This window comes from Pseudoliparis swirei, chromosome 6 (genome assembly GCF_029220125.1).
Source record: "Pseudoliparis swirei isolate HS2019 ecotype Mariana Trench chromosome 6, NWPU_hadal_v1, whole genome shotgun sequence".
Taxonomy (NCBI): Eukaryota; Metazoa; Chordata; class Actinopteri; order Perciformes; family Liparidae; genus Pseudoliparis; species Pseudoliparis swirei.
Window position 1 is genome coordinate 30128258 of NC_079393.1, and position 27463 is coordinate 30155720.

The following is a 27463-nucleotide window of genomic DNA, read 5'->3' on the forward strand; positions in this document are numbered from 1 at the left end:
TGTTTTGTAGACTTGGAGAAAGCTTTCGACCGGGTCCCTCGGGGATTGTTGTGGGGGATGCTGCGGGGGTATGGGGTTCCGGACCCGTTGCTACGGGCTATCCGGTCTCTGTACGCCTGCAGTAGGAGCTGTGTTCGCATCCTCGGCAGTAAGTCAGACACGTTCCCGGTGGGTGTTGGTCTCCGCCAGGGCTGCCCTTTATCACCGGTCCTGTTTGTGATTTTCATGGACAGGATATCTAGGCGCAGCCTGGGGGTGGAGCAGGTCAGGATTGGGGGTCTTGGGATCGCCTCTCTTCTGTTTGCAGATGATGTGGTCCTGTTAGCATCCTTAGACCGTGACCTCCGGCACTCACTGGGGCGTTTTGCTGCCGAGTGTGAAGCGGCAGGGATAAGAGTCAGCACCGCCAAATCTGAGGCCATGGTGCTCTGCCGGAAACCGGTGGATTGCTCCCTCCAGGTGGGGACAGAGTGCCTGCCCCAAGCGAAGGAGTTCAAGTATCTCGGGGTCTTGTTCACGAGTGAGGGTAAGATGGAGCGGGAGATCGACAGGCGGATCGGTGCGGCTATAGCAGTAAAACAGGCGCTGTACCGGTCTGTCTTGGTGAAGAGGAGCTGAGCCGAAAGGCGAAGATCTCAATTTGCTGGTCGGTCTACGTTCCAATCCTCACCTATGGTCACGAACTTTGGGTAGTGACCGAAAGAACGAGGTCGCGAATACAAGCGGCCGAAATGAGTTTCCGCCGTAGGGTGGCCGGGCTCAGCCTTAGAGATAGGGTAACGAGCTCGGACATCAGGAGGGAGCTTGGATTCGAGCCGCTACTCCTTCGCATCGAAAGGAGTCAGCTGAGGTGGTTCGGGCATCTGATTCGGACGCCTCCTGGACGCCTCCCGTTAGAGGTTTTCCAGGCACGTCCTACTGGGAGGAGACCCCGGGGAAGACCCAGGACACGCTGGAGGGATTACATCTCCCGGCTGGCCTGGGAACGCCTCGGGATCCCCCACAATGAGCTGGAAAGTGTTGCGGGCGAGAGGGAAGTCTGGGTCAACCTGCTGGGTCTGCTGCCGCCGTGACCCGACCCCAGAATAAGCGGATGAGAATGGATGGATTGATGGAGTTATGAGCTATGAGCTATGAGGTATGAGTTATGAGTTATGAGCTATGAGGTATGAGCAATGAGTTATGAGCTATGAGGTATGGGTTATGAGCAATGAGGTATGAGTTATGAGCAATGAGTTATGAGCTATGAGCTATGAGTTATGAGCTGTGAGTTATGAGTTATGAGCTATGAGTTATGAGTTATTAGCTATGAGTTATGAGGTATGAGTTATGAGCAATGAGGTATGGTTATGAGCAATGAGGTATGAGTTATGAGCAATGAGGTATGAGCTATGAGTTATGAGCTATGAGTTATGAGCTATGAGGTATGAGTTATGAGCAATGAGGTAAGAGTTATGAGCTATGAGGTATGAGTTATGAGCTATGAGTTATGATCTATGAGTTATGAGCTATGAGTTCTGAGCTATGAGCTATGAGGTATGAGTTATGAGCAATGAGTTATGAGCAATGAGTTATGAGGTATGAGTTCTGAGCTATGAGGTATGAGTTATGAGCAATGAGTTATGAGCGATGATTTATGAGGTATGAGTTCTGAGCTATGAGGTATGAGTTATGAGCTATGAGCTATGAGTTATGAGCTGTAACAGTTTAGCTGTTTTGTAATAGTTGTTTTCATCCTGTCACACCATCTCGTCAATCCAACTCCCCTCACCTGCCTCTGATCACTCCCTCGTTAGTCCCTCATTCCCTTCACCTGGTCCTCACACCCTTCTCACCTGTAGCCCCTCCCCTCGTTAGTCCCTCATTCCCTTCACCTGGTCCTCACACCCTTCTCACCTGCAGCCCATCCCCTCATTAGTCCCTCGTTCCCTTCACCTGGTCCTCACTCTCTCTCACCTGCAGCCCCTCCCCTCGTTAGTCCCTCACTATTTAGCTCCCTCACTTCCACTTGTCCTCTGCCAGATTGTCTTGTGTTTTCGTGCCAAGTTCTCCAGTGTTTTTAGAGTTTATTCCTGACCTGCCTGTTCTGACCCTGCCTGCCTGCCCTGACCTCTGATTCTCTGCCCTGCCCCTTTTTGGACTTGTTTGCTTCTTCGACTGATCTCCCGGTTTTGACCCAGCCTGTTTCCAACCAAAGACAGTATTCTTTGTTACTCCTGTCTGAGTCGTGCTTTTGGGTCCACTCTAATAGCGTCGTGACATGAGCAATGAGGTATGAGTTATGAGCTATGAGTTATTTGATATGAAGCTGAAAAATAAAGAAAACCACCGGCTGACCTGGTGGGATGAACTCATGTGATCTGCAGCTGTCATGAGTGTGTTTTGGACCAATTTTATTTACCTTATACATGCTTCCTTTGGGAAATATTATCAGGAAACACTCCATAAACTTTCATTGCTATGCAGATGATACTCAACTATATCTATTGATAAAACCAGAGGAAACCAACCAACTAAGTAAAATTCAAGCATGTCTTAAAGACATAAAAACATGGATGAACTGCAACTTCTTGATGTTAAACTCAGACAAAACCAAAGTAATTTTACTCGGCCCTGAGCACCTCAGAGATCAATGATCTGGTGATGTGGTTTCTGTAGACGGCAATGCCCTGGCATCCAACACCATTGTAAATAATCTCTGTTCTCTTTGATCGGGTCCTTTAACTCCACATGAAGAACATCTCAAGGACTGCATTCTTTCATCTACGTCATATTTAAACAATCAGGCACATCTTGTCTCAAAAAGATGCAGAAAAATTGGTTCACGCGTTCGTTACTTCGAGACTGGATTACTGCAACTCCTTATTATCAGGCTGCTCTATAAGTCTCTTAAGTCAACTCTGTATTATCAGGCTGCTCTATAAGTCTCTTATGTCAACTCCTTATTATCAGGCTGCTCTATAAGTCTCTTAGGTCAACTCCTTATTATCAGGCTGCTCTATAAGTCTCTTAAGTCAACTCCTTATTATCAGGCTGCTCGATAAGTCTCTTAGGTCAACTCCTTATTATCAGGCTGCTCTATAAGTCTCTTAGGTCAACTCCTTATTATCAGGCTGCTCTATAAGTCTCTTAGGTCAACTCCTTATTATCAGGCTGCTCTATAAGTCTCTTAAGTCAACTCCTTATTATCAGGCTGCTCTATAAGTCTCTTAGGTCAACTCCTTATTAGCAGGCTGCTCTATAAGTCTCTTAGGTCAACTCCTTATTAGCAGGCTGCTCTATAAGTCTCTTAAGTCAACTCCTTATTACCAGGCTGCTCTATAAGTCTCTTAAGTCAACTCCTTATTAGCAGGCTGCTCTATAAGTCTCTTAAGTCAACTCCTTATTACCAGGCTGCTCTATAAGTCTCTAAAGTCAACTCCTTATTATCAGCCTGCTCTATAAGTCTCTTGGTCAACTCCTTATTATCAGGCTGCTCTATTCTCTTGGTCAACTCCTTATCAGGCTGCTCTATGCTTAATCAAATCCTTTTAAATCTTCTCTTAACAACTCCTTATTGGTGATCAATCTCAAGCTCTTAGTCATATTTCAGGCTGCTCATAAGTCACTCTTGTAACTCTTATGTCAGGCCTTGTTATCAATCCTCTTATCAACTCCTTAGTCCTAAGGTCAACTCTCTGTTTTAAGTCCCCTTTATCAGGGCTCTATAGTCCTGTCAGGTTCGGTCACTCTTTAAACTCTAGCTTATAGCTCACTTAGGTCCCTTCCCCTTCTCTCTCTCCTTATATAAATCTCTCTAATCACTTAACTCTCTTTCTGGTCCTGCTTTAGTCTTGGTCAACTCCTATAAAGGGTGCTCTTTTCTCTAGGTCCCGCTTAATTTCCCCTTATCCTGTCCTTTAGACTCTTGTTAGCTCCTCCTCTCTTATCCCCCTTTATATCAGGTCTTTTAAATATTCCCTTTAAACACTCTGTCATATCATTGAATTTTAACTCAATCTCCTTTGTCAGGCTGCTCTATAGTCTCTTGTCACTCCTTAGGCTGCTCTGTTCTCTTAAGTCAACTCCTTATTATCAGGTGCTCTATTAAGTCCTCCTTATCATCAAATCAGGCTGCTCTATAGTTTAAGTCAACTCCAGACACTTTGTAATTTGTAAGGCTATATAAGTCTTTATTGTCTGTGTCTTATGTATCTTGTATGTACTCGTGTGTTATGGTGTCTTGTCTCTTGTCAACTCCTATCAGGCTGCTCTATCAGGTCTCTTAGGACAACTCTCTGTGAGGCTGCTCTATAATCTCAACATCAACAACTAAGCTCAGCTCTTGGTCATCTATTAAGGCTCTCTAGGCAACTCCTTGATCAGGCTGCTCATAGTCTCTGGGTCAACTGCTCAGTAGCTAGTCTATAGTTACTCTTAAGTCAACTCCTTATCAGGCTGCTCTTAAGTCTCTTAGGTCAACTCCTTATGTCAACTCCTTCTATATCAGGCTCCTGTCTCTATAGTCTCTTGTGATCAGGCTCACTCCAATCAACTCACTAACAACAGTCAGGTCTAAGACTATATTGTCAGGCTGCTCTAAGTTCTTAGTCAATCTCTTTATCACTCTCTAGTAACCAACCAACTCCTTATCAGCTCGAAGTCTCTGTCCTCCTATAGAGGAGGAGACTCATTATGCTCTATAAGCTCTAAGGTCTTAGGCTGCTCTATAAGTCTCTCTACATCACTGTTCTATACTTGGTGTTCAGGCTGCTCTATTGGTCTCTGTCAGACTCTCATTGGTGTTCAGGCTCTCTATTGGTGTTCACTGTATCAGTGCTCTCTGTAAGTCCTCTATTGTGGTCACTATCAACAGCAGGCTGTCATAAGTCCTGTCTGTTCAGGCTCTTTCTGATAAGTCTCTTACTCATCATATTTGAGTATTATAGTCTCTATGAACTCTTGTGATCACTATATAATCTTAATCAGGCTGATTTAAGTCATCAAGTCTGGTTCTGATCAACTCCTATCAGGCTGCTCTATAGTCTCTATAGTCCTTGTCCTATAGTCACTTGGTCTCTGATCAACTCCTATGGGCTGTCTCTATAGTCTCTTATGGGCACTCCTGTATCCTGCTCTATAGTCTCTTCAACTCCTATGATCAGGCTGTCTATAGTCTCTGGTCTGATCAACTCCTATGGGCCTGGTTCTAGTCATTAGTCCTTCAGGTCTGGTTCCATATCCAGGCTGCTCTATAAGTCTCTTGTCCATACTCCTCTGGTCTATCCATAGCTCTCTATGATCGGCTGCTCTATAATCCTTATAGGCTGCTCTATACTAGTCCTATCTGGTTCCTGATCCAACTCCTATCCAGGCTGCATCTACCTTCTGGTCTCTGTCTAACTCCTTATCAGGCTGCTCTATAAGTCTCTTAGTCAACTCCTTATTATCAGGCTGCTCTATAAGTCTCTTAGATCCTTATCAGGCTGCTCTATAAGTCTCTAGGCTCCTTATCCACTCTATCTGCTTTAAGTCAACTCCTCTATTATCAGGCTGCTCTAAGTCCTTAGGTAACTCTAGTCAACTCCTTATCAGGCTGCTCTATAGTCTCTTAACAGCTGCTCTTAACTCACCTAGTCAGGCGCTCTATAAGTCTCTCAACTCCTTATTGATCAGGCTGCTCTATAACTCTCAACTCCTTATGATCAGCTGCTAACTAGGTACAACTCCTCTCACTTATCAGGCTGCTCTAACAGCTCTTGTTTCAGCTACTCTGTCAGCTGACTTCATTAGCTAAGTCAACTCCTTAGTCAACTCCTTATCAGGCTGCTCTATAACTCTTATCAACTCCTTATATCAGGCTGCTCTATAAATCCAATCCATGATCAACAAGTCTCTGTCATCAGGCTGGTCTCATTCTTCAACTCCTTTTATCAGGCTGCTCTATAAGTCTCTTTCAACTCCTATCAGGCTGTTAACTTATCAACTCCTATAGGCTGCCGTCTATAAACTCATGTCGCTGCTCTTCAAGCTCTTTTGTCAGGCTGTCTTATATCTGTCAAGTCCCTTTTTTCAACTCAGGCTCTCTATAAGTTCTTGGCAACTCCTTTTATTTAGGCTACTCCAGTGTCTTACTTCTCTGTAGGTTCCTATAAGTCTCTTATCAACTCCTTTTGATCAGGCTGCTCTATTACTCGGTCTTATAAGTCTGTAACTCTTATTAATATCAGGTCCCCCTATATCAGGCTGCTCTATAAGTCTCTTGCAACTCCTTTATCAGGCTGCTCTTAAGCTCTTCTATCATCAGGCTGCTCTTATCTCTTTCAACTCCTTTTATCAGGCTCTCTTAAGTGTCAATCTATTCAGCTCTATCTAGTCAATCTCTATTATCAGCTCTCTATAAGTCTCTTGTCCTCCTTATCAGGCTGCTCTAAGTCTCTTGTCAACTCTCTATCAGGCTCTCTTAAGTCATCCTTATCTAGGTCTCAAGTCTCTTATTATCAGGTCTATCAAGTCTCTTGTCAACTCTTATTAGGCTCTTATCATCTTGTTCAACTCTAGTCTAGTAAGTCTCTTGTCAACTCCTTATCAGGCTCTAGTCTCTTGCAACTCTTCTAATGTCAGTCTCTTTCATATTAATCAGTCTCTTGTCAACTCCTTATCAGGCTGCTCTATAAGTCTGTTACTCTAGTCTATAGGCTCCTTATCTATCAGGCTGCTCTATAAGTCTCTTGTCAACTCCTTATCTATCAGAGTCTCTTGTCAACTCCTTATCAGGCTCAGTCTCTTGTCAACTCCTTTTCAGGCTGCTCTATAAGTCTCTTAGTCAACTCCTTATAGTCCATAGTCTGTACTCTATTAAGTCTACTGTCAACTCTTCAAGGCTGCTCTATAAGTCTCTTAGGTCAACTCCTTATTATCAGGCTTTGTCTCCTAGTCTAGTCTCTTAGTCAACTCCTTATGATCAGGCTGCTCTATAAGTCTCTTAGTCAACTCCTTTTATCAGGCTGCTCTATAGTCTACTCCTCTTATTATCAGGTCTCTAAGTCTCTGTAAGTCAATCCTTGTTATAGGCTGCTCTATCTCTTAAGTCAACTCCTTATGGCTCAGTCTTTTCAACTCCTTAATCAAGCTCTCTATAAGTCTCTTGTCTCTACCAGTATCTTGGGTCAGCTCCCTTGTTATCAGGCTGCTCTATAAGTATCTTAGGTCAACTCCTTATTATCAGGCTGCTCTATAAGTCTCTTAAGTCAACTCTTTATTATCAGGCTGCTCTATAAGTCTCTACAGTCAACTCCTTATTATCAGGCGGCTCTATAAGTCTCTTAGGTCAACTCCTTATTATCAGGCCGCTCTATAAGTCTCTTAAGTCAACTCCTTATTATCAGGCTGCTCTATAAGTCTCTATAGTCAACTCCTTATTATCAGGCTGCTCTATAAGTCTCTTAAGTCAACTCCTTATTATCAGGCTGCTCTATAAGTCTCTTAGGTCAACTCCTTATTACCAGGCTGCTCTATAAGTCTCTATAGTCAACTCCTTATTATCAGGCTGCTCTATAAGTCTCTTAAGTCAACTCCTTATTATCAGGCTGCTCTATAAGTCTCTTAGGTCAACTCCTTATTATCAGGCTGCTCTATAAGTCTCTTAGTTCAACTCCTTATTGTCAGGCTGCTCTATAAGTCTATAGTCAACTCCTTATTATCAGGCTGCTCTATAAGTCTCTTAGGTCAACTCCTTATTATCAGGCTGCTCTATAAGTCTCTTAAGTCAACTCCTTATTATCAGGCTGCTCTATAAGTCTCTCAAGTCAACTCCTTATTATCAGGCTGCTCTATAAGTCTCTTAAGTCAACTCCTTATTATCAGGCTTCTTAAGTCAACTCCTTATTATCAGGCTGCTCTATAAGTCTCTTAAGTCAACTCCTTATTATCAGGCTGCTCTATAAGTCTCTTAAGTCAACTCCTTATTATCAGGCTGCTCTATAAGTCTCTTAGGTCAACTCCTTATTATCAGGCTGCTCTATAAGTCTCTTAGGTCAACTCCTTATTATCAGGCTGCTCTATAAGTCTCTTTAGGCAACTCCTTATTATGAGGCTGCTCTATAAGTCTCTTAGGTCAACTCCTTATTATCAGGCTGCTCTATAAGTCTCTTAGGTCAACTCCTTATTATCAGGCTGCTCTATAAGTCTCTTAAGTCAACTCCTTATTATCAGGCTGCTCTATAAGTCTCTTAGGTCAACTCCTTATTATCAGGCTCTATAAGTCTCTCTTAAGTCAACTCCTTATTATCAGGCTGCTCTATAAGTCTCTTAAGTCAACTCCTTATTATCAGGCTGCTCTATAAGTCTCTTAGTCAACTCCTTAAGATCAGGCTGCTCTATAAGTCTCTTAGGTCAACTCCTTATTATCAGGCTGCTCTATAAGTCTCTTAGTTCAACTCCTTATCAGGCTTAGGTCAACTCCTTATTATCAGGCTGCTCTATAAGTCTCTTAGGTCAACTCCTTATTATCAGGCTGCTCTATAAGTCTCTTAGGTCAACTCCTTATTATCATGCTGCTCTATAAGTCTATTAGGTCAACTCCTTATTATCAGGCTGCTCTATAAGTCTCTTCGGTCAACTCCTTATTATCAGGCTGCTCTATAAGTCTCTTAGGTCAACTCCTTATTATCAGGCTGCTCTATAAGTCTCTTAGGTCAACTCCTTATTATCAGGCTGCTCTATAAGTCTCTTAGTCAACTCCTTATTATCAGGCTGCTCTATAAGTCTCTTAGGTCAACTCCTTATTATCAGGCTGCTCTATAAGTCTCTTAGGTCAACTCCTTATTATCAGGCTGCTCTATAAGTCTCTTAGGTCAACTCCTTATTATCAGGCTGCTCTATAAGTCTCTTAGGTCAACTCCTTATTATCAGGCTGCTCTATAAGTCTCTTAGGTCAACTCCTTATTATCAGGCTGCTCTATAAGTCTCTTATGTCAACTCCTTATTATCAGGCTGCTCTATAAGTCTCTGAGGTCAACTCCTTATTATCAGGCTGCTCTATAAGTCTCTTTAGTCAACTCCTTATTATCAGGCTGCTCTATCAGTCTCTTAGGTCAACTCCTTATTATCAGGCTGCTCTATACGTCTCTTAGGTCAACTCCTTATGATCAGGCTGCTCTATAAGTCTCTATAGTCAACTCCTTATTATCAGGCTGCTCTATATGTCTCTTAGGTCAACTCCTTATTATCAGGCTGCTCTATAAGTCTCTTAAGTCAACTCCTTATTATCAGTCTGCTCTATACGTCTCTTAGGTCAACTCCTTATCAGGCTGCTCTATAAGTCTCTTATGTCAACTCCTTATTATCAGGCTGCTCTATAAGTCTCTTAAGTCAACTCCTTATTATCAGGCTGCTCTATAAGTCTCTTAGGTCAACTCCTTATTATCAGGCTGCTCTATAAGTCTCTTAGGTCAACTCCTTATCAGGCTGCTCTATAAGTCTCTTAAGTCAACTCCTTATTATCAGGCTGCTCTATAAGTCTCTTAGGTCAACTCCTTATTATCAGGCTGCTCTATAAGTCTCTTAGGTCAACTCCTTATTATCAGGCTGCTCTAATAAGTCTCTTGGGTCAACTCCTTATTATCAGGCTGCTCTATAAGTCTCTTAGGTCAACTCCTTATTATCAGGCTGCTCTATAAGTCTCTTAGGTCAACTCCTTATTATCAGGCTGCTCTATAAGTCTCTTAGGTCAACTCCTTATTATCAGGCTGCTCTATAAGTCTCTTAAGTCAACTCCTTATTATCAGGCTGCTCTATAAGTCTCTTAAGTCAACTCCTTATTATCAGGCTGCTCTATAAGTCTCTTAGGTCAACTCCTTATTATCAGGCTGCTCTATAAGTCTCTTAAGTCAACTCCTTATTATCAGGCTGCTCTATAAGTCTCTTAAGTCAACTCCTTATTATCAGGCTGCTCTATAAGTCTCTTAGGTCAACTCCTTATTATCAGGCTGCTCTATAAGTCTCTTAGGTCAACTCCTTATTATCAGGCTGCTCTATAAGTCTCTTAGGTCAACTCCTTATTATCAGGCTGCTCTATAAGTCTCTTAGGTCAACTCCTTATTATCAGGCTGCTCTATAAGTCTCTTAAGTCAACTCCTTATTATCAGGCTGCTCTATAAGTCTCTTAGTTCAACTCCTTAAGATCAGGCTGCTCTATAAGTCTCTTAGGTCAACTCCTTATTATCAGGCTGCTCTATAAGTCTCTTAAGTCAACTCCTTATTATCAGGCTGCTCTATAAGTCTCTTAGTCAACTCCTTATTATCAGGCTGCTCTATAAGTCTCTTAGGTCAACTCCTTATTATCAGGCTGCTCTATAAGTCTCTTAAGTCAACTCCTTATTATCAGGCTGCTCTATAAGTCTCTTAGGTCAACTCCTTATTATCAGGCTGCTCTATAAGTCTCTTAGGTCAACTCCTTATTATCAGGCTGCTCTATAAGTCTCTTAAGTCAACTCCTTATTATCAGGCTGCTCTATAAGTCTCTTAGGTCAACTCCTTATTATCAGGCTGCTCTATAAGTCTCTTAAGTCAACTCCTTATTATCAGGCTGCTCTATAAGTCTCTTAGGTCAACTCCTTATTATCAGGCTGCTCTATAAGTCTCTTAAGTCAACTCCTTATTATCAGGCTGCTCTATAAGTCTCTTAAGTCAACTCCTTATTATCAGGCTGCTCTATAAGTCTCTTAGGTCAACTCCTTATTATCAGGCTGCTCTATAAGTCTCTTAAGTCAACTCCTTATTATCAGGCTGCTCTATAAGTCTCTTAAGTCAACTCCTTATTATCAGGCTGCTCTATAAGTCTCTTAAGTCAACTCCTTATTATCAGGCTGCTCTATAAGTCTCTTGGGTCAACTCCTTATTACCAGGCTGCTCTATAAGTCTCTTAAGTCAACTCCTTATTATCAGGCTGCTCTATAAGTCTCTTAGGTCAACTCGTTATTATCAGGCTGCTCCATAAGTCTCTTAGGTCAACTTATTATCAGGCTGCTCTATAAGTCTCTTAGGTCAACTCCTTATTATCAGGCTGCTCTATAAGTCTCTTAGGTCAACTCCTTATTATCAGGCTGCTCTATAAGTCTCTTAGGTCAACTCCTTATTATCAGGCTGCTCTATAAGTCTCTATAATCAACTCCTTATTATCAGGCTGCTCTATAAGTCTCTTAGGTCAACTCCTTATTATCAGGCTGCTCTATAAGTCTCTTAGGTCAACTCCTTATTATCAGGCTGCTCTATAAGTCTCTTAAGTCAACTCCTTATTATCAGGCTGCTCTATAAGACTCTAAGGTCAACTCCTTATTATCAGGTTATTCTATAAGTCTCTTTGATCAACTCCTTATTATCAGGCTGCTCTATAAGTCTCTTAAGTCAACTCCTTATTATCAGGCTGCTCTATAAGTCTCTTAGGTCAACTCCTTATCAGGCTGCTCTATAAGTCTCTTATGTCAACTCCTTATTATCAGGCTGCTCTATAAGTCTATATAGTCAACTCCTTATTATCAGGCTACTCTATAAGTCTCTTAGGTCAACTCCTTATTATCAGGCTGCTATATAAGTCTCTTAGGTCAACTCCTTATCAGGCTGCTCTATAAGTCTCTTAGGTCAACTCCTTATGATCAGGCTGCTCTATAAGTCTATATAGTCAACTCCTTATTATCAGGCTACTCTATAAGTCTCTTAGGTCAACTCCTTATTATCAGGCTGCTATATAAGTCTCTTAGGTCAACTCCTTATCAGGCTGCTCTATAAGTCTCTTAGGTCAACTCCTTATGATCAGGCTGCTCTATAAGTCTCTATAGTCAACTCCTTATTATCAGGCTGCTCTATAAGTCTCTTAGGTCAACTCCTTATTAGCAGGCTGCTCTATAAGTCTCTTAGGTCAACTCCTTATTATCAGGCTACTCTATAAGTCTCTTAGGTCATCTCCTTATTATCAGGCTGCTCTATAAGTCTCTTAGGTCAACTCCTTATTATCAGGCTACTCTATAAGTCTCTTAGGTCAACTCCTTATTATCAGGCTGCTCTATAAGTCTCTTAGGTCATCTCCTTATTATCAGGTTGCTCTATAAGTCTCTTAGGTCATCTCCTTATTATCAGGCTGCTCTATAAGTCTCTATTGTCAACTCCTTATTATCAGGCTACTCTATACGTCTCTTAGGTCAACTCCTTATTATCAGGCTGCTATATAAGTCTCTTAAGTCAATTCCTTATTATCAGGCTGCTCTATAAGTCTCTTAAGTCAACTCCTTATTATCAGGCTGCTCTATAAGTCTCTAAGGTCAACTCCTTATTATCAGGCTACTCTATAAGTCTCTTTGATCAACTCCTTATTATCAGGCTGCTCTATAAGTCTCTTAAGTCAACTCCTTATTATCAGGCTGCTCTATAAGTCTCTTAGGTCAACTCCTTATCAGGCTGCTCTATAAGTCTCTTATGTCAACTCCTTATTATCAGGCTGCTCTATAAGTCTATATAGTCAACTCCTTATTATCAGGCTACTCTATAAGTCTCTTAGGTCAACTCCTTATTATCAGGCTGCTATATAAGTCTCTTAGGTCAACTCCTTATCAGGCTGCTCTATAAGTCTCTTAGTTCAACTCCTTATGATCAGGCTGCTCTATAAGTCTCTATAGTCAACTCCTTATTATCAGGCTGCTCTATAAGTCTCTTAGGTCAACTCCTTATTAGCAGGCTGCTCTATAAGTCTCTTAGGTCAACTCCTTATTATCAGGCTACTCTATAAGTCTCTTAGGTCATCTCCTTATTATCAGGCTGCTCTATAAGTCTCTTAGGTCAACTCCTTATTATCAGGCTGCTATATAAGTATCTTAGGTCAACTCCTTATTATCAGGCTGCTCTATAAGTCTCTTAAGTCAACTCCTTATTATCAGGCTGCTCTATAAGTCTCTTAAGTCAACTCCTTAATATCAGGCTGCTCTATAAGTCTCTTAAGTCAACTCCTTATTATCAGGCTACTCTATAAGACTCTTAAGTCAACTCCTTATTATCAGGCTGCTCTATAAGTCTCTATAGTCAACTCCTTATTATCAGGCTGCTCTATAAGTCTCTTAAGTAAACTCCTTATTATCAGGCTGCTCTATAAGTCTCTTAGGTCAACTCCTTATTATCAGGCTACTCTATAAGTCTCTTAGGTCATTTCCTTATTATCAGGCTGCTCTATAAGTCTATATAGTCAACTCCTTATTATCAGGCTACTCTATAAGTCTCTTAGGTCAACTCCTTATTATCAGGCTGCTATATAAGTCTCTTAGGTCAACTCCTTATTATCAGGCTGCTCTATAAGTCTCTTAAGTCAACTCCTTATTATCAGGCTGCTCTATAAGTCTCTTAAGTCAACTCCTTAATATCAGGCTGCTCTATAAGTCTCTTAAGTCAACTCCTTATTATCAGGCTACTCTATAAGTCTCTTAAGTCAACTCCTTATTATCAGGCTGCTCTATAAGTCTCTTAGGTCATTTCGTTATTATCAGGCCGCTCTATAAGTCTCTTAAGTCAACTCCTTATTATCAGGCTGCTCTATAAGTCTCTATAGTCAACTCCTTATTATCAGGCTGCTCTATAAGTCTCTATAGTCAACTCCTTATTATCAGGCTGCTCTATAAGTCTCTATAGTCAACTCCTTATTATCAGGCTGCTCTATAAGTCTCTTAGGTCAACTCCTTATTATCAGGCTGCTCTATAAGTCTCTATAGTCAACTCCTTATTATCAGGCTGCTCTATAAGTCTCTTAAGTAAACTCCTTATTATCAGGCTGCTCTATAAGTCTCTTAGGTCAACTCCTTATTATCAGGCTACTCTATAAGTCTCTTAGGTCATTTCCTTATTATCAGGCTGCTCTATAAGTCTATATAGTCAACTCCTTATTATCAGGCTACTCTATAAGTCTCTTAGGTCAACTCCTTATTATCAGGCTGCTATATAAGTCTCTTAGGTCAACTCCTTATTATCAGGCTGCTCTATAAGTCTCTTAAGTCAACTCCTTATTATCAGGCTGCTCTATAAGTCTCTTAAGTCAACTCCTTAATATCAGGCTGCTCTATAAGTCTCTTAAGTCAACTCCTTATTATCAGGCTACTCTATAAGTCTCTTAAGTCAACTCCTTATTATCAGGCTGCTCTATAAGTCTCTTAGGTCATTTCGTTATTATCAGGCTACTCTATAAATCTCTTAGGTCATCTCTTTATTATCAGGCTGCTCTATAAGTCTCTTAGGTCAACTCCTTATTATCAGGCTGCTCTAAAAGTCTCTTAGGTCAACTCCTTATTATCAGGCTACTCTATAAGTCTCTTAGGTCATCGCCTTATTATCAGGCTGCTCTATAAGTCTATATAATCAACTCCTTATTATCAGGCTACTCTATAAGTCTCTTAGGTCAACTCCTTATTATCAGGCTGCTATATAAGTCTCTTAGGTCAACTCCTTATTATCAGGCTGCTCTATAAGTCTCTTAAGTCAACTCCTTATTATCAGGCTGCTCTATAAGACTCTAAGGTCAACTCCTTATTATCAGGTTATTCTATAAGTCTCTTTGATCAACTCCTTATTATCAGGCTGCTCTATAAGTCTCTTAAGTCAACTCCTTATTATCAGGCTGCTCTATAAGTCTCTTAGGTCAACTCCTTATCAGGCTGCTCTATAAGTCTCTTATGTCAACTCCTTATTATCAGGCTGCTCTATAAGTCTATATAGTCAACTCCTTATTATCAGGCTACTCTATAAGTCTCTTAGGTCAACTCCTTATTATCAGGCTGCTATATAAGTCTCTTAGGTCAACTCCTTATCAGGCTGCTCTATAAGTCTCTTAGGTCAACTCCTTATGATCAGGCTGCTCTATAAGTCTCTTAGGTCAACTCCTTATTAGCAGGCTGCTCTATAAGTCTCTTAGGTCAACTCCTTATTATCAGGCTACTCTATAAGTCTCTTAGGTCATCTCCTTATTATCAGGCTGCTCTATAAGTCTCTTAGGTCAACTCCTTATTATCAGGCTACTCTATAAGTCTCTTAGGTCAACTCCTTATTATCAGGCTGCTCTATAAGTCTCTTAGGTCATCTCCTTATTATCAGGTTGCTCTATAAGTCTCTTAGGTCATCTCCTTATTATCAGGCTGCTCTATAAGTCTCTATTGTCAACTCCTTATTATCAGGCTACTCTATACATCTCTTAGGTCAACTCCTTATTATCAGGCTGCTATATAAATCTCTTAAGTCAATTCCTTATTATCAGGCTGCTCTATAAGTCTCTTAAGTCAACTCCTTATTATCAGGCTGCTCTATAAGTCTCTAAGGTCAACTCCTTATTATCAGGCTACTCTATAAGTCTCTTTGATCAACTCCTTATTATCAGGCTGCTCTATAAGTCTCTTAAGTCAACTCCTTATTATCAGGCTGCTCTATAAGTCTCTTAGGTCAACTCCTTATCAGGCTGCTCTATAAGTCTCTTATGTCAACTCCTTATTATCAGGCTGCTCTATAAGTCTATATAGTCAACTCCTTATTATCAGGCTACTCTATAAGTCTCTTAGGTCAACTCCTTATTATCAGGCTGCTATATAAGTCTCTTAGGTCAACTCCTTATCAGGCTGCTCTATAAGTCTCTTAGTTCAACTCCTTATGATCAGGCTGCTCTATAAGTCTCTATAGTCAACTCCTTATTATCAGGCTGCTCTATAAGTCTCTTAGGTCAACTCCTTATTAGCAGGCTGCTCTATAAGTCTCTTAGGTCAACTCCTTATTATCAGGCTACTCTATAAGTCTCTTAGGTCATCTCCTTATTATCAGGCTGCTCTATAAGTCTCTTAGGTCAACTCCTTATTATCAGGCTGCTCTATAAGTCTCTTAGGTCAACTCCTTATTATCAGGCTGCTCTATAAGTCTCTTAAGTCAACTCCTTATTATCAGGCTGCTCTATAAGTCTCTTAAGTCAACTAATTATTAGCAGGCTGCTCTATAAGTCTCTATAGTCAACTCCTTATTATCAGGCTGCTCTATAAGTCTCTTAAGTCAACTCCTTATTATCAGGCTGCTCTATAAGTCTCTATAGTCAACTCCTTATTATCAGGCTGCTCTATAAGTCTCTTAAGTCAACTCCTTATTATCAGGCTGCTCTATAAGTCTCTTAGGTCAACTCCTTATTATCAGGCTGCTCACATGAAGACAGGGGTCACGTGAAGACAGGGGTCACATGAAGACAGGGGTCACGTGAAGACAGGGGTCACATGAAGACAGGGGTCACATGAAGACAGGGGTCACATGAAGACAGGGGTCACATGAAGACAGGGGTCACATGAAGACAGGGGTCACGTGAAGACAGGGGTCACGTGAAGACAGGGGTCACGTGAAGACAGGGGTCACGTGAAGACAGGGGTCACGTGAAGACAGGGGTCACGTGAAGACAGGGGTCACGTGAAGACAGGGGTCACGTGAAGACAGGGGTCACATGAAGACAGGGGGCACATGAAGACAGGGGTCACGTGAAGACAGGGGTCACGTGAAGACAGGGGTCACGTGAAGACAGGGGTCACATGAAGACAGGGGGCACATGAAGACAGGGGTCACGTGAAGACAGGGGTCACGTGAAGACAGGGGTCACGTGAAGACAGGGGTCACATGAAGACAGGGGTCACGTGAAGACAGGGGTCACATGAAGACAGGGGTCACATGAAGACAGGGGTCATGTGAAGACAGGGGTCACGTGAAGACAGGGGTCATGTGAAGACAGGGGTCATGTGAAGACAGGGGTCACATGAAGACAGGGGTCACGTGAAGACAGGGGTCACGTGAAGTTGTTACGGTGGAGGTGTGATTGTAGCGCACAAGAAACATTTTGTCCTGGGAGCTAATTGCTCAACCCTAGAAAGGCCTCGTTAGATGGGTTATTAGGGATGATGCTCTCTGTGCAGCGTGGCAGTGGAGCCGGTAATCAATGCTGAGCCTGTCGGATTCAGATCAGAACGAAAACATGATTATGAATTCAGAGTGTTTTCATTCCTCAATTCCCTCCATGAAACCTTACAGAGCAGAACTCCAGGCAGCAGGAAGAGCTCTCCGCTCACATCCTCACACTTGACGCTTGAGGCTGCATCAGGGGGCAACCAGAGGGCGGGCTACCTGGTGGTTGGCAGGTCACAGGAATGTAGAACAGTGGGGACACACATGTATTCTTCATCGTAAATGTTTGAATGTATCCTGTATTGACCCCCGTGGGTAGATGCTTCTCCGCAATGGCCCCATCCTCAGTTATTCAGGAGCGCTGCAGTACAAGTCTTCTTCCCCTTGTTTAGGCTGCAGTATTTCACTTGTTTCATTGGTCGCTAGCCAAGCTACGCTAATTTGTGGATGAGCACAATTTGCTTTGAATATTTCTAATAACATACCCCTTTTTCAAAAGCTCTTATTTTAAAGCAGCAAAATCCGAAAATGTTTCAAACACAGACAAATATATACAAATATAAATAAATATTAATATAAATATATGAATAAATAAATATAAAAATATAAATACATATATATAAATAAATAAATATAAATTAAAATATATAAATATATATATAAATAAATATACAAATAAATAAATATATATATAAATACATATAAATCAATATACAAATAAATACATGTATATAGATATAAATACATATATAAAAAAACATGTAAATACATATATAAATAAATACATATATATAAAAATGAATAAATAAATATATATAAATAAATATACACAAATGAGTCTCTGACGGGGCCCTTTGGGTGCTGACCCTGACGTGGAGAAAGGTTCTCCTCCCTTCACTGGATCGTCTCCCCTGACTCAGCACCCTCAGCCCTGATGCTCGCTCTGTTCTGACAGCTAGTCAGCTCTTTAGGGGGCTTCACCAACACCGGCAGGTACTGCACTCTGGTCCAAAGAGACTCAACTGTTATAGAATATACACTTTTATTAATCCCCAAGGGGAAATTAGTTCTCTGCATTTAACCCATCCTTAGTTATTAAGGAGCAGTGGGCTGCGGTGAAGCGCCCGGGAAGCAGCTGGGGGTTCAGTGCCTTGCTCAAGGACACTTCGACTTGCAACTAATGGGGAGAGCGGGGATCGAACCCACAACCCTGCGGTTGCAGGACGGCCCTCTTACCCCACTGAGCTAAAGCCGCCCTCTTTTGAAGAGAGTTCTTGCAGAGGTCAGGAGGTCATGAGGCCCCTCCCAGGGCCCTGCATGCACTTCCAGTTTCACTATGGGGAGACCTTAATCCACTCGTTCCTACAAGTGAGGAATGTGTCCTGCCAGCCGAGTTCCCCCAGCAGCACCTTCACTGTGTAGCGGTGACCACTCCTCCCTCACCCTGACACAGAGGGGGGAGGAGGAGGAGGAGGAGGAGGGGGAGAGGAGGAGAGGGAGGAGGAGGAGGAGGAGGAGGAGGAGGAGGAGGAGAGGAGGAGAGGAGGAGGAGAGGAGGAGTAGAGGAGGAGGAGAGGAGGAGGAGAGGAGGAGCAGCATCACTAATGGAGGACGTGTCATAGGAGGCCCTGGTGCTGTCTAACCCTAACCCTGTCCTCACATAGAGCTGCATGTGTGTCTCTTGGTGGCAACATGAGACTCACATGAGAGGCCGTCAGACCAGGAGCCCGCTGAGGACTGGGGATGGGGAGGCCCGAACGGGGCCAAACGGGGGCCAAACGGGGGTTGAAGGAGAGAGACACCGGGGGAAAGAAGGAGGGAGACACCGGAGGGAGAAGGAGAGAGACACCGGGGGGGAAGGAGAGAGACACCGGGGGAAAGAAGGAGGGAGACACCGGAGGGAGAAGGAGAGAGACACCGGGGGGAGAAGGAGAGAGACACCGGGGGAAAGAAGGAGGGAGACACCGGAGGGAGAAGGAGAGAGACACCGGGGGGGAAGGAGAGAGACACCGATGGGGAGAAGGAGAGAGACACCAGGGGAAAGAAGGAGGGAGACACCAAGGGGGAAAGGAGAGAGACACCAGGGGAAAGAAGGAGGGAGACACCGGGGGAAAGAAGGAGGGAGACACCAGGGGAAAGAAGGAGGGAGACACCGGAGGAAGAAGGAGAGAGACACCGATGGGGAGAAGGAGAGAGACACCAGGGGAAAGAAGGAGGGAGACACCGAGGGGGAGAAGGAAAGAGACACCAGGGGAAAGAAGGAGGGAGACACCAAGGGGGAAGGAGGGAGACACCGAGGGGGAAGAAGGAGAGAGACACCAGGGGAAAGAAGGAGGGAGACACCGAGGGGAAAGATGGAGGGAGACACCAAGGGGGAAGGAGGGAGACACCGAGGGGGAAGAAGGAGAGAGACACCAGGGGAAAGAAGGAGGGAGACACCGAGGGGAAAGATGGAGGGAGACACCAAGGGGGAAAGAAGGAGGGAGACACCGGGGGAAAGAAGGAGGGAGACACCGAGGGGGGAGAAGGAGAGAGACACCAGGGGAAAGAAGGAGCGAGACACCGGGCGGCCATTGACACCAAAGGGGCTGGAGGACCATCGTGTTCCGGGGACCCGGTCCTCTCAGCGGCCGCCCTCTCATCTCATGTATCCGGGTGTAATTAGCGCGTCGAGCAGAACCACGGAGGGCGAGCTCCGTCGTGTGGTCCCGGTGTCAGTGCGCTCCCCGGTCCCGGTCACTACTCACTTTGCTCTTGACCTCCACCACCGCGTCGGTGAGCTGGAGCGGGCTCCGGTGCCGCGACATCCTGCTCCCCCGGTTGGCTGCTGGGCTGAGGCACTGCGGGTAAAAACCATCCACCGGAGAGCTTGTTGTTCCTCCCGGTGCTCCGGTCAACCGACACGACGAATAACAACACAATCACACCGGGAGGCAGAGCCGCAGAGCCGCAGCCTCCGGTAGTGTCCGTGTTCCGGGAGAGAAGAAGAAACCGCGCGGCTCGCGTTATCGCTCGCTTACGACAGGGAGAGAGAGAGAGAGGGAGGGAGGGAGGGAGGGAGAGGGAGGGAGGGAGAGAGAAAGAGAGGGAGAGAGAGGGAGGGAGAGGGAGAAAGAGAGGGAGAGAGAGAGAGAGGGAGGGAGAGAGAGGGAGGGAGGGAGAGAGAAAGAGAGGGAGAGAGAGGGAGGGAGAGGGAGGTAGGGAGAAAGAGAGGGAGAGAGAGAGGGAGAGGAAAAAAGAAAAGAAGACCGCGCTCGCGACAGGTAAATCCAGTATGGATGTGAGCCTCCTCCTCCTCCTGCTCCTCCTCTAATCACCCCGCAGAGTGCGAGGGGGCGGGGCATGAGGTCACTACGACGGCGTGCTGCTGTTGACACTAACAACAATACCTAGACCCTAACGTCGGTGTTTCCGGTGTGTGCGCGTGCGCGCATCCCTTCGCGCTACGTCACAGCCCGCTGCACGTCGCGGTGTCGTATATATTTATACATACATACATACATATATATATATATATATATATATATATAATAAGCATATTCCACGATGGAGACCTCCTTCCTTTTCTCTTCCTCGTCTCCTCGTATGTCCTTGCCATCACCTTCCTCCTCCTCCTCCTCTTCCTCCTCCTCCTCCCCCTCCCTGATTGTGGAATGTAGGAATGTGAGGAGAGTTGGAAGAAAGGATCGACAGAGTGATCTCATAGAGGAACACTTTGATGTTTACACACACAGTGTGTGTGTATGTGTGTGTATGCGTTTGTGTATGTGTGTATGTGTGTATGTGTGTGTATGTGTGTGTGAGTGTGTGTGGCAAGTGTATGTGTGGGTTTTTGTCTATGTGTGTCTGTGTGTAAGTGTGTGTATGTGTGTGTAAGTGTGTGTGTGTCTAAGTTTGTGTATGTGTGTGTACATGTGTATGTACGTGTGTGTATGTTTGTGTATGTGAATATGTGTGTGTATATGTGTGTGTATGTGTATGTGTGTGTACGTGTGTAAGTGTGTGTATGTTTGTATAAGTGTATTTGTGTGTACGTGCACGTGTGTGTATGTGTATGTAAGTGTGTGTATGTGTGTAAGTGTGTGTATGTTTGTGAAAGTGTATTTGTGTGTACGTGTGTGTGTGTTTGTGTATGTGGATATGTGTGTGTATGAGTGCTGTTGAGACGGTGGTGATGGCATAGAGCTGTGATCTCACAGCAGATCATGAGATCTAAAGCGATCCGACTCACACGTGACCCTGGAGGAAGAGGTTGACCCTGGATGAAGAGGTTGGCCCTGGATGAAGAGGTTGAGCCTGGATGAAGAGGTTGGCCCTGGAGGAAGAGGTTGACCCTGGATGAAGAGGTTGACCCTGGAGGAAGAGGTTGACCCTGGATGAAGAGGTTGGCCCTGGATGAAGAGGTTGAGCCTGGATGAAGAGGTTGGCCCTGGAGGAAGAGGTTGACCCTGGATGAAGAGGTTGACCCTGGAGGAAGAGGTTGACCCTGGATGAAGAGGTTGACCCTGGAGGAAGAAGTTGACCCTGGAGGAAGAAGTTGACCCTGGAGGAAGAGGTTGACCCTGGATGAAGAGGTTGACCCTGGATGAAGAGGTTGACCCTGGAGGAAGAGGTTGACCCTGGATGAAGAGGTTGACCCTGGAGGAAGAAGTTGACCCTGGAGGAAGAAGTTGACCCTGGAGGAAGAGGTTGACCCTGGATGAAGAGGTTGACCCTGGATGAAGAGGTTGGCCCTGGATGAAGAGGTTGACCCTGGAGGAAGAGGTTGACCCTGGATGAAGAGGTTGACCCTGGAGGAATAAGTTGACCCTGGAGGAATAAGTTGACCCTGGAGGAAGAGGTTGACCCTGGAGGAAGAGGTTGACCCTGGATGAAGAGGTTGACCCTTGATGAAGAAGTTGACCCTGGAGGAAGAAGTTGACCCTGGAGGAAGAGGTGGACCCTGGAGGAAGAGGTTGACCCTGGATGAAGAGGTTGACCCTGGATGAAGAGGTTGACCCTGGAGGAAGAGGTTGACCATTGATGAAGAAGTTGACCATTGATGAAGAAGTTGACCCTGGATGAAGAAGTTGACCCTGGAGGAAGAGGTGGACCCTGGAGGAAGAGGTTGACCCTGGAGGAATAACTTGACCCTGGAGGAAGAGGTTGACCCTGGATGAAGAGGTTGACCCTGGAGGAAGAGGTTGACCCTGGATGCAGAGGTTGACCCTGGAAGAAGAGGTTGACCCTGGATGAAGAGGTTGACCCTGGAGGAAGAGGTTGACCCTGGATGAAGAAGTTGACCCTGGAGGAAGAGGTTGACCCTGGAGGAAGAAGTTGACCCTGGAGGAAGAGGTTGACCCTGGAGGAAGAGGTTGACCCTGGAGGAAGAAGTTGACCCTGGAGGAAGAACTTGACCCTGGAGGAAGAGGTTGACCCTGGATGAAGAGGTTGACCCTGGAGGAAGAGGTTGACCCTGGATGCAGAAGTTGACCCTGGAGGAAGAGGTGGACCCTGGAGGAAGAGGTTGACCCTGGAGGAAGAGGTTGACCCTGGATGAAGAAGTTGACCCTGGAGGAAGATGTTGACCCTGGAGGAAGAAGTTGACCCTGGAGGAAGAGGTTGACCCTGGATGAAGAGGTTGACCCTGGAGGAAGAGGTTGACCCTGGAGGAAGAAGTTGACCCTGGAGGAAGAAGTTGACCCTGGAGGAAGAGGTTGACCCTGGAGGAAGAGGTTGACCCTGGAGGAAGAAGTTGACCCTGGAGGAAGAGGTTGACCCTGGATGAAGAGGTTGACCCTGGAGGAAGAGGTTGACCCTGGAGGAAGAAGTTGACCCTGGAGGAAGAACTTGACCCTGGATGAAGAAGTTGACCCTGGAGGAAGAGGTTGACCCTGGAGGAAGAAGTTGACCCTGGAGGAAGAGGTTGACCCTGGATGAAGAGGTTGACCCTGGATGAAGAGGTTGACCCTGGAGGAAGAGGTTGACCCTGGAGGAAGAAGTTGACCCTGGAGGAAGAACTTGACCCTGGAGGAAGAGGTTGACCCTGGATGAAGAGGTTGACCCTGGATGAAGAAGTTGACCCTGGAGGAAGAGGTGGACCCTGGAGGAAGAGGTTGACCCTGGAGGAAGAGGTTGACCCTGGATGAAGAAGTTGACCCTGGAGGAAGATGTTGACCCTGGAGGAAGAAGTTGACCCTGGATGAAGAGGTTGACCCTGGAGGAAGAGGTTGACCCTGGAGGAAGAAGTTGACCCTGGAGGAAGAAGTTGACCCTGGAGGAAGAGGTTGACCCTGGAGGAAGAGGTTGACCCTGGAGGAAGAAGTTGACCCTGGAGGAAGAGGTTGACCCTGGATGAAGAGGTTGACCCTGGAGGAAGAGGTTGACCCTGGAGGAAGAAGTTGACCCTGGAGGAAGAAGTTGACCCTGGATGAAGAAGTTGACCCTGGAGGAAGAGGTTGACCCTGGAGGAAGAAGTTGACCCTGGAGGAAGAGGTTGACCCAGGATGAAGAGGTTGACCCTGGAGGAAGAACTTGACCCTGGATGAAGAAGTTGACCCTGGAGGAAGAGCTTGACCCTGGAGGAAGAGGTTGACCCTGGATGAAGAGGTTGACCCTGGAGGAAGAGGTTGACCCTGGAGGAAGAAGTTGACCCTGGAGGAAGAAGTTCACCCTGGAGGAAGAGGTTGACCCTGGAGGAAGAGGTTGACCCTGGAGGAAGAAGTTGGCCCTGGAGGAAGAGGTTGACCCTGGAGGAAGAACTTGACCCTGGATGAAGAACTTGACCCTGGATGTAGAACTTGACCCTGGAGGAAGAGGTTGACCCTGGATGTAGAACTTGACCCTGGAGGAAGAAGTTGACCCTGGAGGAAGAGGTTGACCCTGGAGGAAGAACTTGACCCTGGATGAAGAACTTGACCCTGGATGTAGAACTTGACCCTGGAGGAAGAGGTTGACCCTGGAGGAAGAAGTTTACCCTGGAGGAAGAGGCTGACCCTGGAGGAAGAACTTGACCCTGGATGAAGAACTTGACCCTGGAGGAAGAGGTTGACCCTGGAGGAAGAAGTTGACCCTGGAGGAAGAGGTTGACCCTGGAGGAAGAACTTGACCCTGGATGAAGAACTTGACCCTGGATGTAGAACTTGACCCTGGAGGAAGAGGTTGAGGCTGTGAGCCTCCATCAGAGGAGGGAAGAGGCTAACAACAACATACAGAAACAATACAGAGAGATGTTTGTCAATGTCTTTCAGTGATTCAAGTTTTATTTCCATCCATCCATTCTCATCTGCTGATTCCGGGGTCGGGTCGCGGGGGCAGCAGACCCAGCAGGTTGATCCAGACTTCCCTCTCGCCCGCAACACTTTCCAGCTCATTCTGGGGGATCCCGAGGCGTTCCCAGGCCAGCTGGGAGATGTAATCTCTCCAGCGTGTCCTGGGTCTTCCCCGGGGTCTCCTCCCAGTATCTCGGGGTCTTGTTCACGAGTGAGGGTAAGATGGAGCGGGAGATCGACAGGCGGATCGGTGCAGCTGCAGCAGTAAAACAGGCGCTGTACTTGTCTGTCTTGGTGAAGAGAGAGCTGAGCCGAAAGGCGAAGCTCTCAATTTACTGGTCGGTCTACGTTCCAATCCTCACCAATGGTCACGAACTTTGGGTAGTGACGGAAAGAACGAGGTCGCAAATACAAGTGGCCGAAATGAGTTTAGGGTAAGGAGCTCGGACATCAGGAGGGAGCTTGGAGTCGAGCCGCTACTCCTTCGCATCGAAAGGAGTCAGCTGAGGTGGTTCGGGCATCTGATTCGGATGCCTCCTGGACGCCTCCCGTTAGAGGTTTTCCAAGTTTTATTTGTTCCTCTTTATTTCTTCATCCTCTTTTTGTGAGAAGAAAGACAAACAGCTCAAACTAAATGTCCCATCAAATGTTTCTCCTGAACACTAGAACAGATCTGAGGCCTGAAGACGTTCCTCGTCTTCAGCTCGTGAGCGTCTCCTGTGTCTTCAGAAGGTCCAACATGTGTGAGCATGGATCCAGACACATGAACATCCGCCTCCACCTCCATCCCATAATAATCCTGTCACTGTATTACAATGGGAACCCTTGATGTTGTGGTTTGATGGTATGCTACTTTCTACTAGAATGCCTCACAGGAAGTGGACCTTCAGTTAGCGATTAGCTGTAGCATCTGCCATTCAATGAGTTCAGCCCAGTGGTCCAGCTGGTGGAGGTCTCCCAGTAAGCTGGTAGGTCCCTGAAGGTCTCCCAGTGAGCTGGTAGGTCCCTGAAGGTCTCCCAGTGAGCTGGTAGGTCCCTGAACGTCTCCCAGTGAGCTGGTAGGTCCCTGAAGGTCTCCCAGTAAACTGCTAGGTCCCTGAAGGTCTCCCAGTGAGCTGGTAGGTCCCTGAAGGTCTCCCAGTAAGCTGGTAGGTCCCTGAAGGTCTCCCAGTGAGCTGGTAGGTCCCTGAAGGTCTCCCAGTAAGCTGGTAGGTCCCTGAAGGTCTCCCAGTAAGCTGGTAGGTCCCTGAAGGTCTCCCAGTGAGCTGGTAGGTCCCTGAAGGTCTCCCAGTAAGCTAGTATGTCCCTGAAGGTCTCCCAGTGAGCTGGTAGGTCCCTGAAGGTCTCCCAGTAAGCTGGTAGGTTCCTGGAGGCCTCCCAGTAAGCTGGTAGGTCCCTGAAGGTCTCCCAATGAGCTGGTAGGTCCCTGAAGGTCTCCCAGTAAGCTGGTAGGTCCCTGGAGGCCTCCCAGTAAGCTGGTAGGTCCCTGAAGGTCTCCCAGTAAGCTAGTAGGTCCCTGAAGGTCTCCCAATGAGCTGGTAGGTCCCTGAAGGTCTTCCAGTAAGCTGGTAGGTCCCTGGAGGCCTCCCAGTAAACTGGTAGGTCCCTGAAGGTCTCCCAAAGAGCTGGTAGGTCCCTGAAGGTCTCCCAGTAAGCTGGTAGGTCCCTGGAGGCCTCCCAGTAAGCAGGTAGGTCCCTGAAGGTCTCCCAATGAGCTGGTGGATCCCTGAATTTCTCCCAGTGAGCTGGTAGGTCCCTGAAGGTCTCCCAATGAGCTGGTGGATCCCTGAATGTCTCCCAGTGAGTCTCTCCTGTATAGTACAAGTCATTCGCTCCTTTCTGCAACTTTGGTTCAGATCCAATGAACAAACTATAGGTACACGGACCCTGATTTACTTCTTGGGTCTCTTATTTTGAACTGGTACAGAATCACCTCTCCAGGTACACGTGGTATTAAGCGAGAGGACAGGTGGGAGCTAGCTGGTTAGCATGCTAATGTCAGCTGATACCTCTGCAGCACAGCTATCGAGGCTTCTGGCTTCCACATGAATGCACACCATATCTTACACATGGCACCTTGTACAGCACAGGCAAGAAGGGGAGGAGGGGGGAGGACACAACTCTTGTTGCCCCGAGGCAAAGTGAGTTATGGCCCCCCTTTAATCCAGCCTTAAGTATAATACTAGAGTCTCTGTCCCAGCATTGAATAATAAATGGACCATATGTTTCCCAGAAGACAATGGACATCTTTATTTTTAGAATTTCAATTCAATTCAGTTTATTTGTATAGCCCAATTTCACAAATTACTAATTTGTCTCGGAGTGCTTTACAATCTGTACACATAGACATCCCTGCCCCAAAACCTCACATCGGACCAGGAAAAACTCCCAAATAACCCTTCAGGGGGAAAAAAAGGGAAGAAACCTGGAGGAGAGCAACAGAGGAGGATCCCTCTCCAGGATGGACAGATGCAATAGATGTAATGTGTACAGAAGGACAGATTTAGAGTTAAAATACATTCAATGAATATGACAGAGTGTATGAATAGTTCATAGTAGGCATATTCCACGATGGAGACCTCCACGATCCATCAGGCAGATGGCGGTGGGGAGGAGGAGTGGGCGGAGTCTCAACAGTAGGCGGAGTCTCAACAGGACAGTGGCGCAGTCAGGAGCAGGAATTCCACGACCCAGACCTCAATGATCCATCAGGCAGATAGGATCTATGTCGTCTCATAGGGTCCGATGACCCCATGAGACGTGAAGTCAAAAGGACTCCGGGGAGAAAGCAGAGTTAGTAACGTGTGATTGAGAGATGAAAATTCATCCTTAAGGAGAGAAAAAAGAGGAGATAGGTACTCAGTGCATCCTAAAACGTCCCCCGGCAGCTATAAGCCTATAGCAGCATATCAAGGGCTGGACCAGGGCAAACCTGATTCAGCCCTAACTATAAGCTCTGTCAAAGAGGAAGGTCTTAAGTCTACTCTTAAACGAGGTGACTGTGTCTGCCTCCCGGACTGAAATTGGAAGCTGGTTCCATAGAAGAGGAGCTTGATAACAAAAGGCTCTGGCTCCCATTCTACTTTTAAGACTCTAGGAACTACAAGTAGTCCGCATTTAGTGAGCGTAGCTCTCTAGTGGGGCAATATGGTACTACAAGCTCCTTAAGATATGATGGTGCATCACCAATCAAGGCTTTGTACGTTAAGAGAAGAATTTTAAAAGTGATTCTTGATTTTACTGGGAGCCAGTGCAGAGCAGCTAGTGCAGGAGTGATGTGATCTCTT

The 27463-nt window shown here is 45.5% G+C and overlaps 1 protein-coding gene across 1 annotated transcript in view; it reads right to left on the minus strand.

The window, feature by feature from the left end:
• The window catches only part of pard6a (par-6 family cell polarity regulator alpha), a 51596-nt gene extending 25373 nt beyond the window's left edge, over positions 1–26223 (minus strand). Inside the window, exons 1-3 of the mRNA XM_056417354.1 lie at positions 26186–26223; positions 25108–25932; positions 19674–20002 (exon numbers count right to left, since the gene is read on the minus strand). Coding sequence (XP_056273329.1) covers positions 19674–20002; positions 25108–25932; positions 26186–26223 — 1192 coding nt within the window. The remainder of the gene's footprint in view (positions 1–19673; positions 20003–25107; positions 25933–26185) is intronic.
• Positions 26224–27463: the final 1240 nt, after the last annotated feature.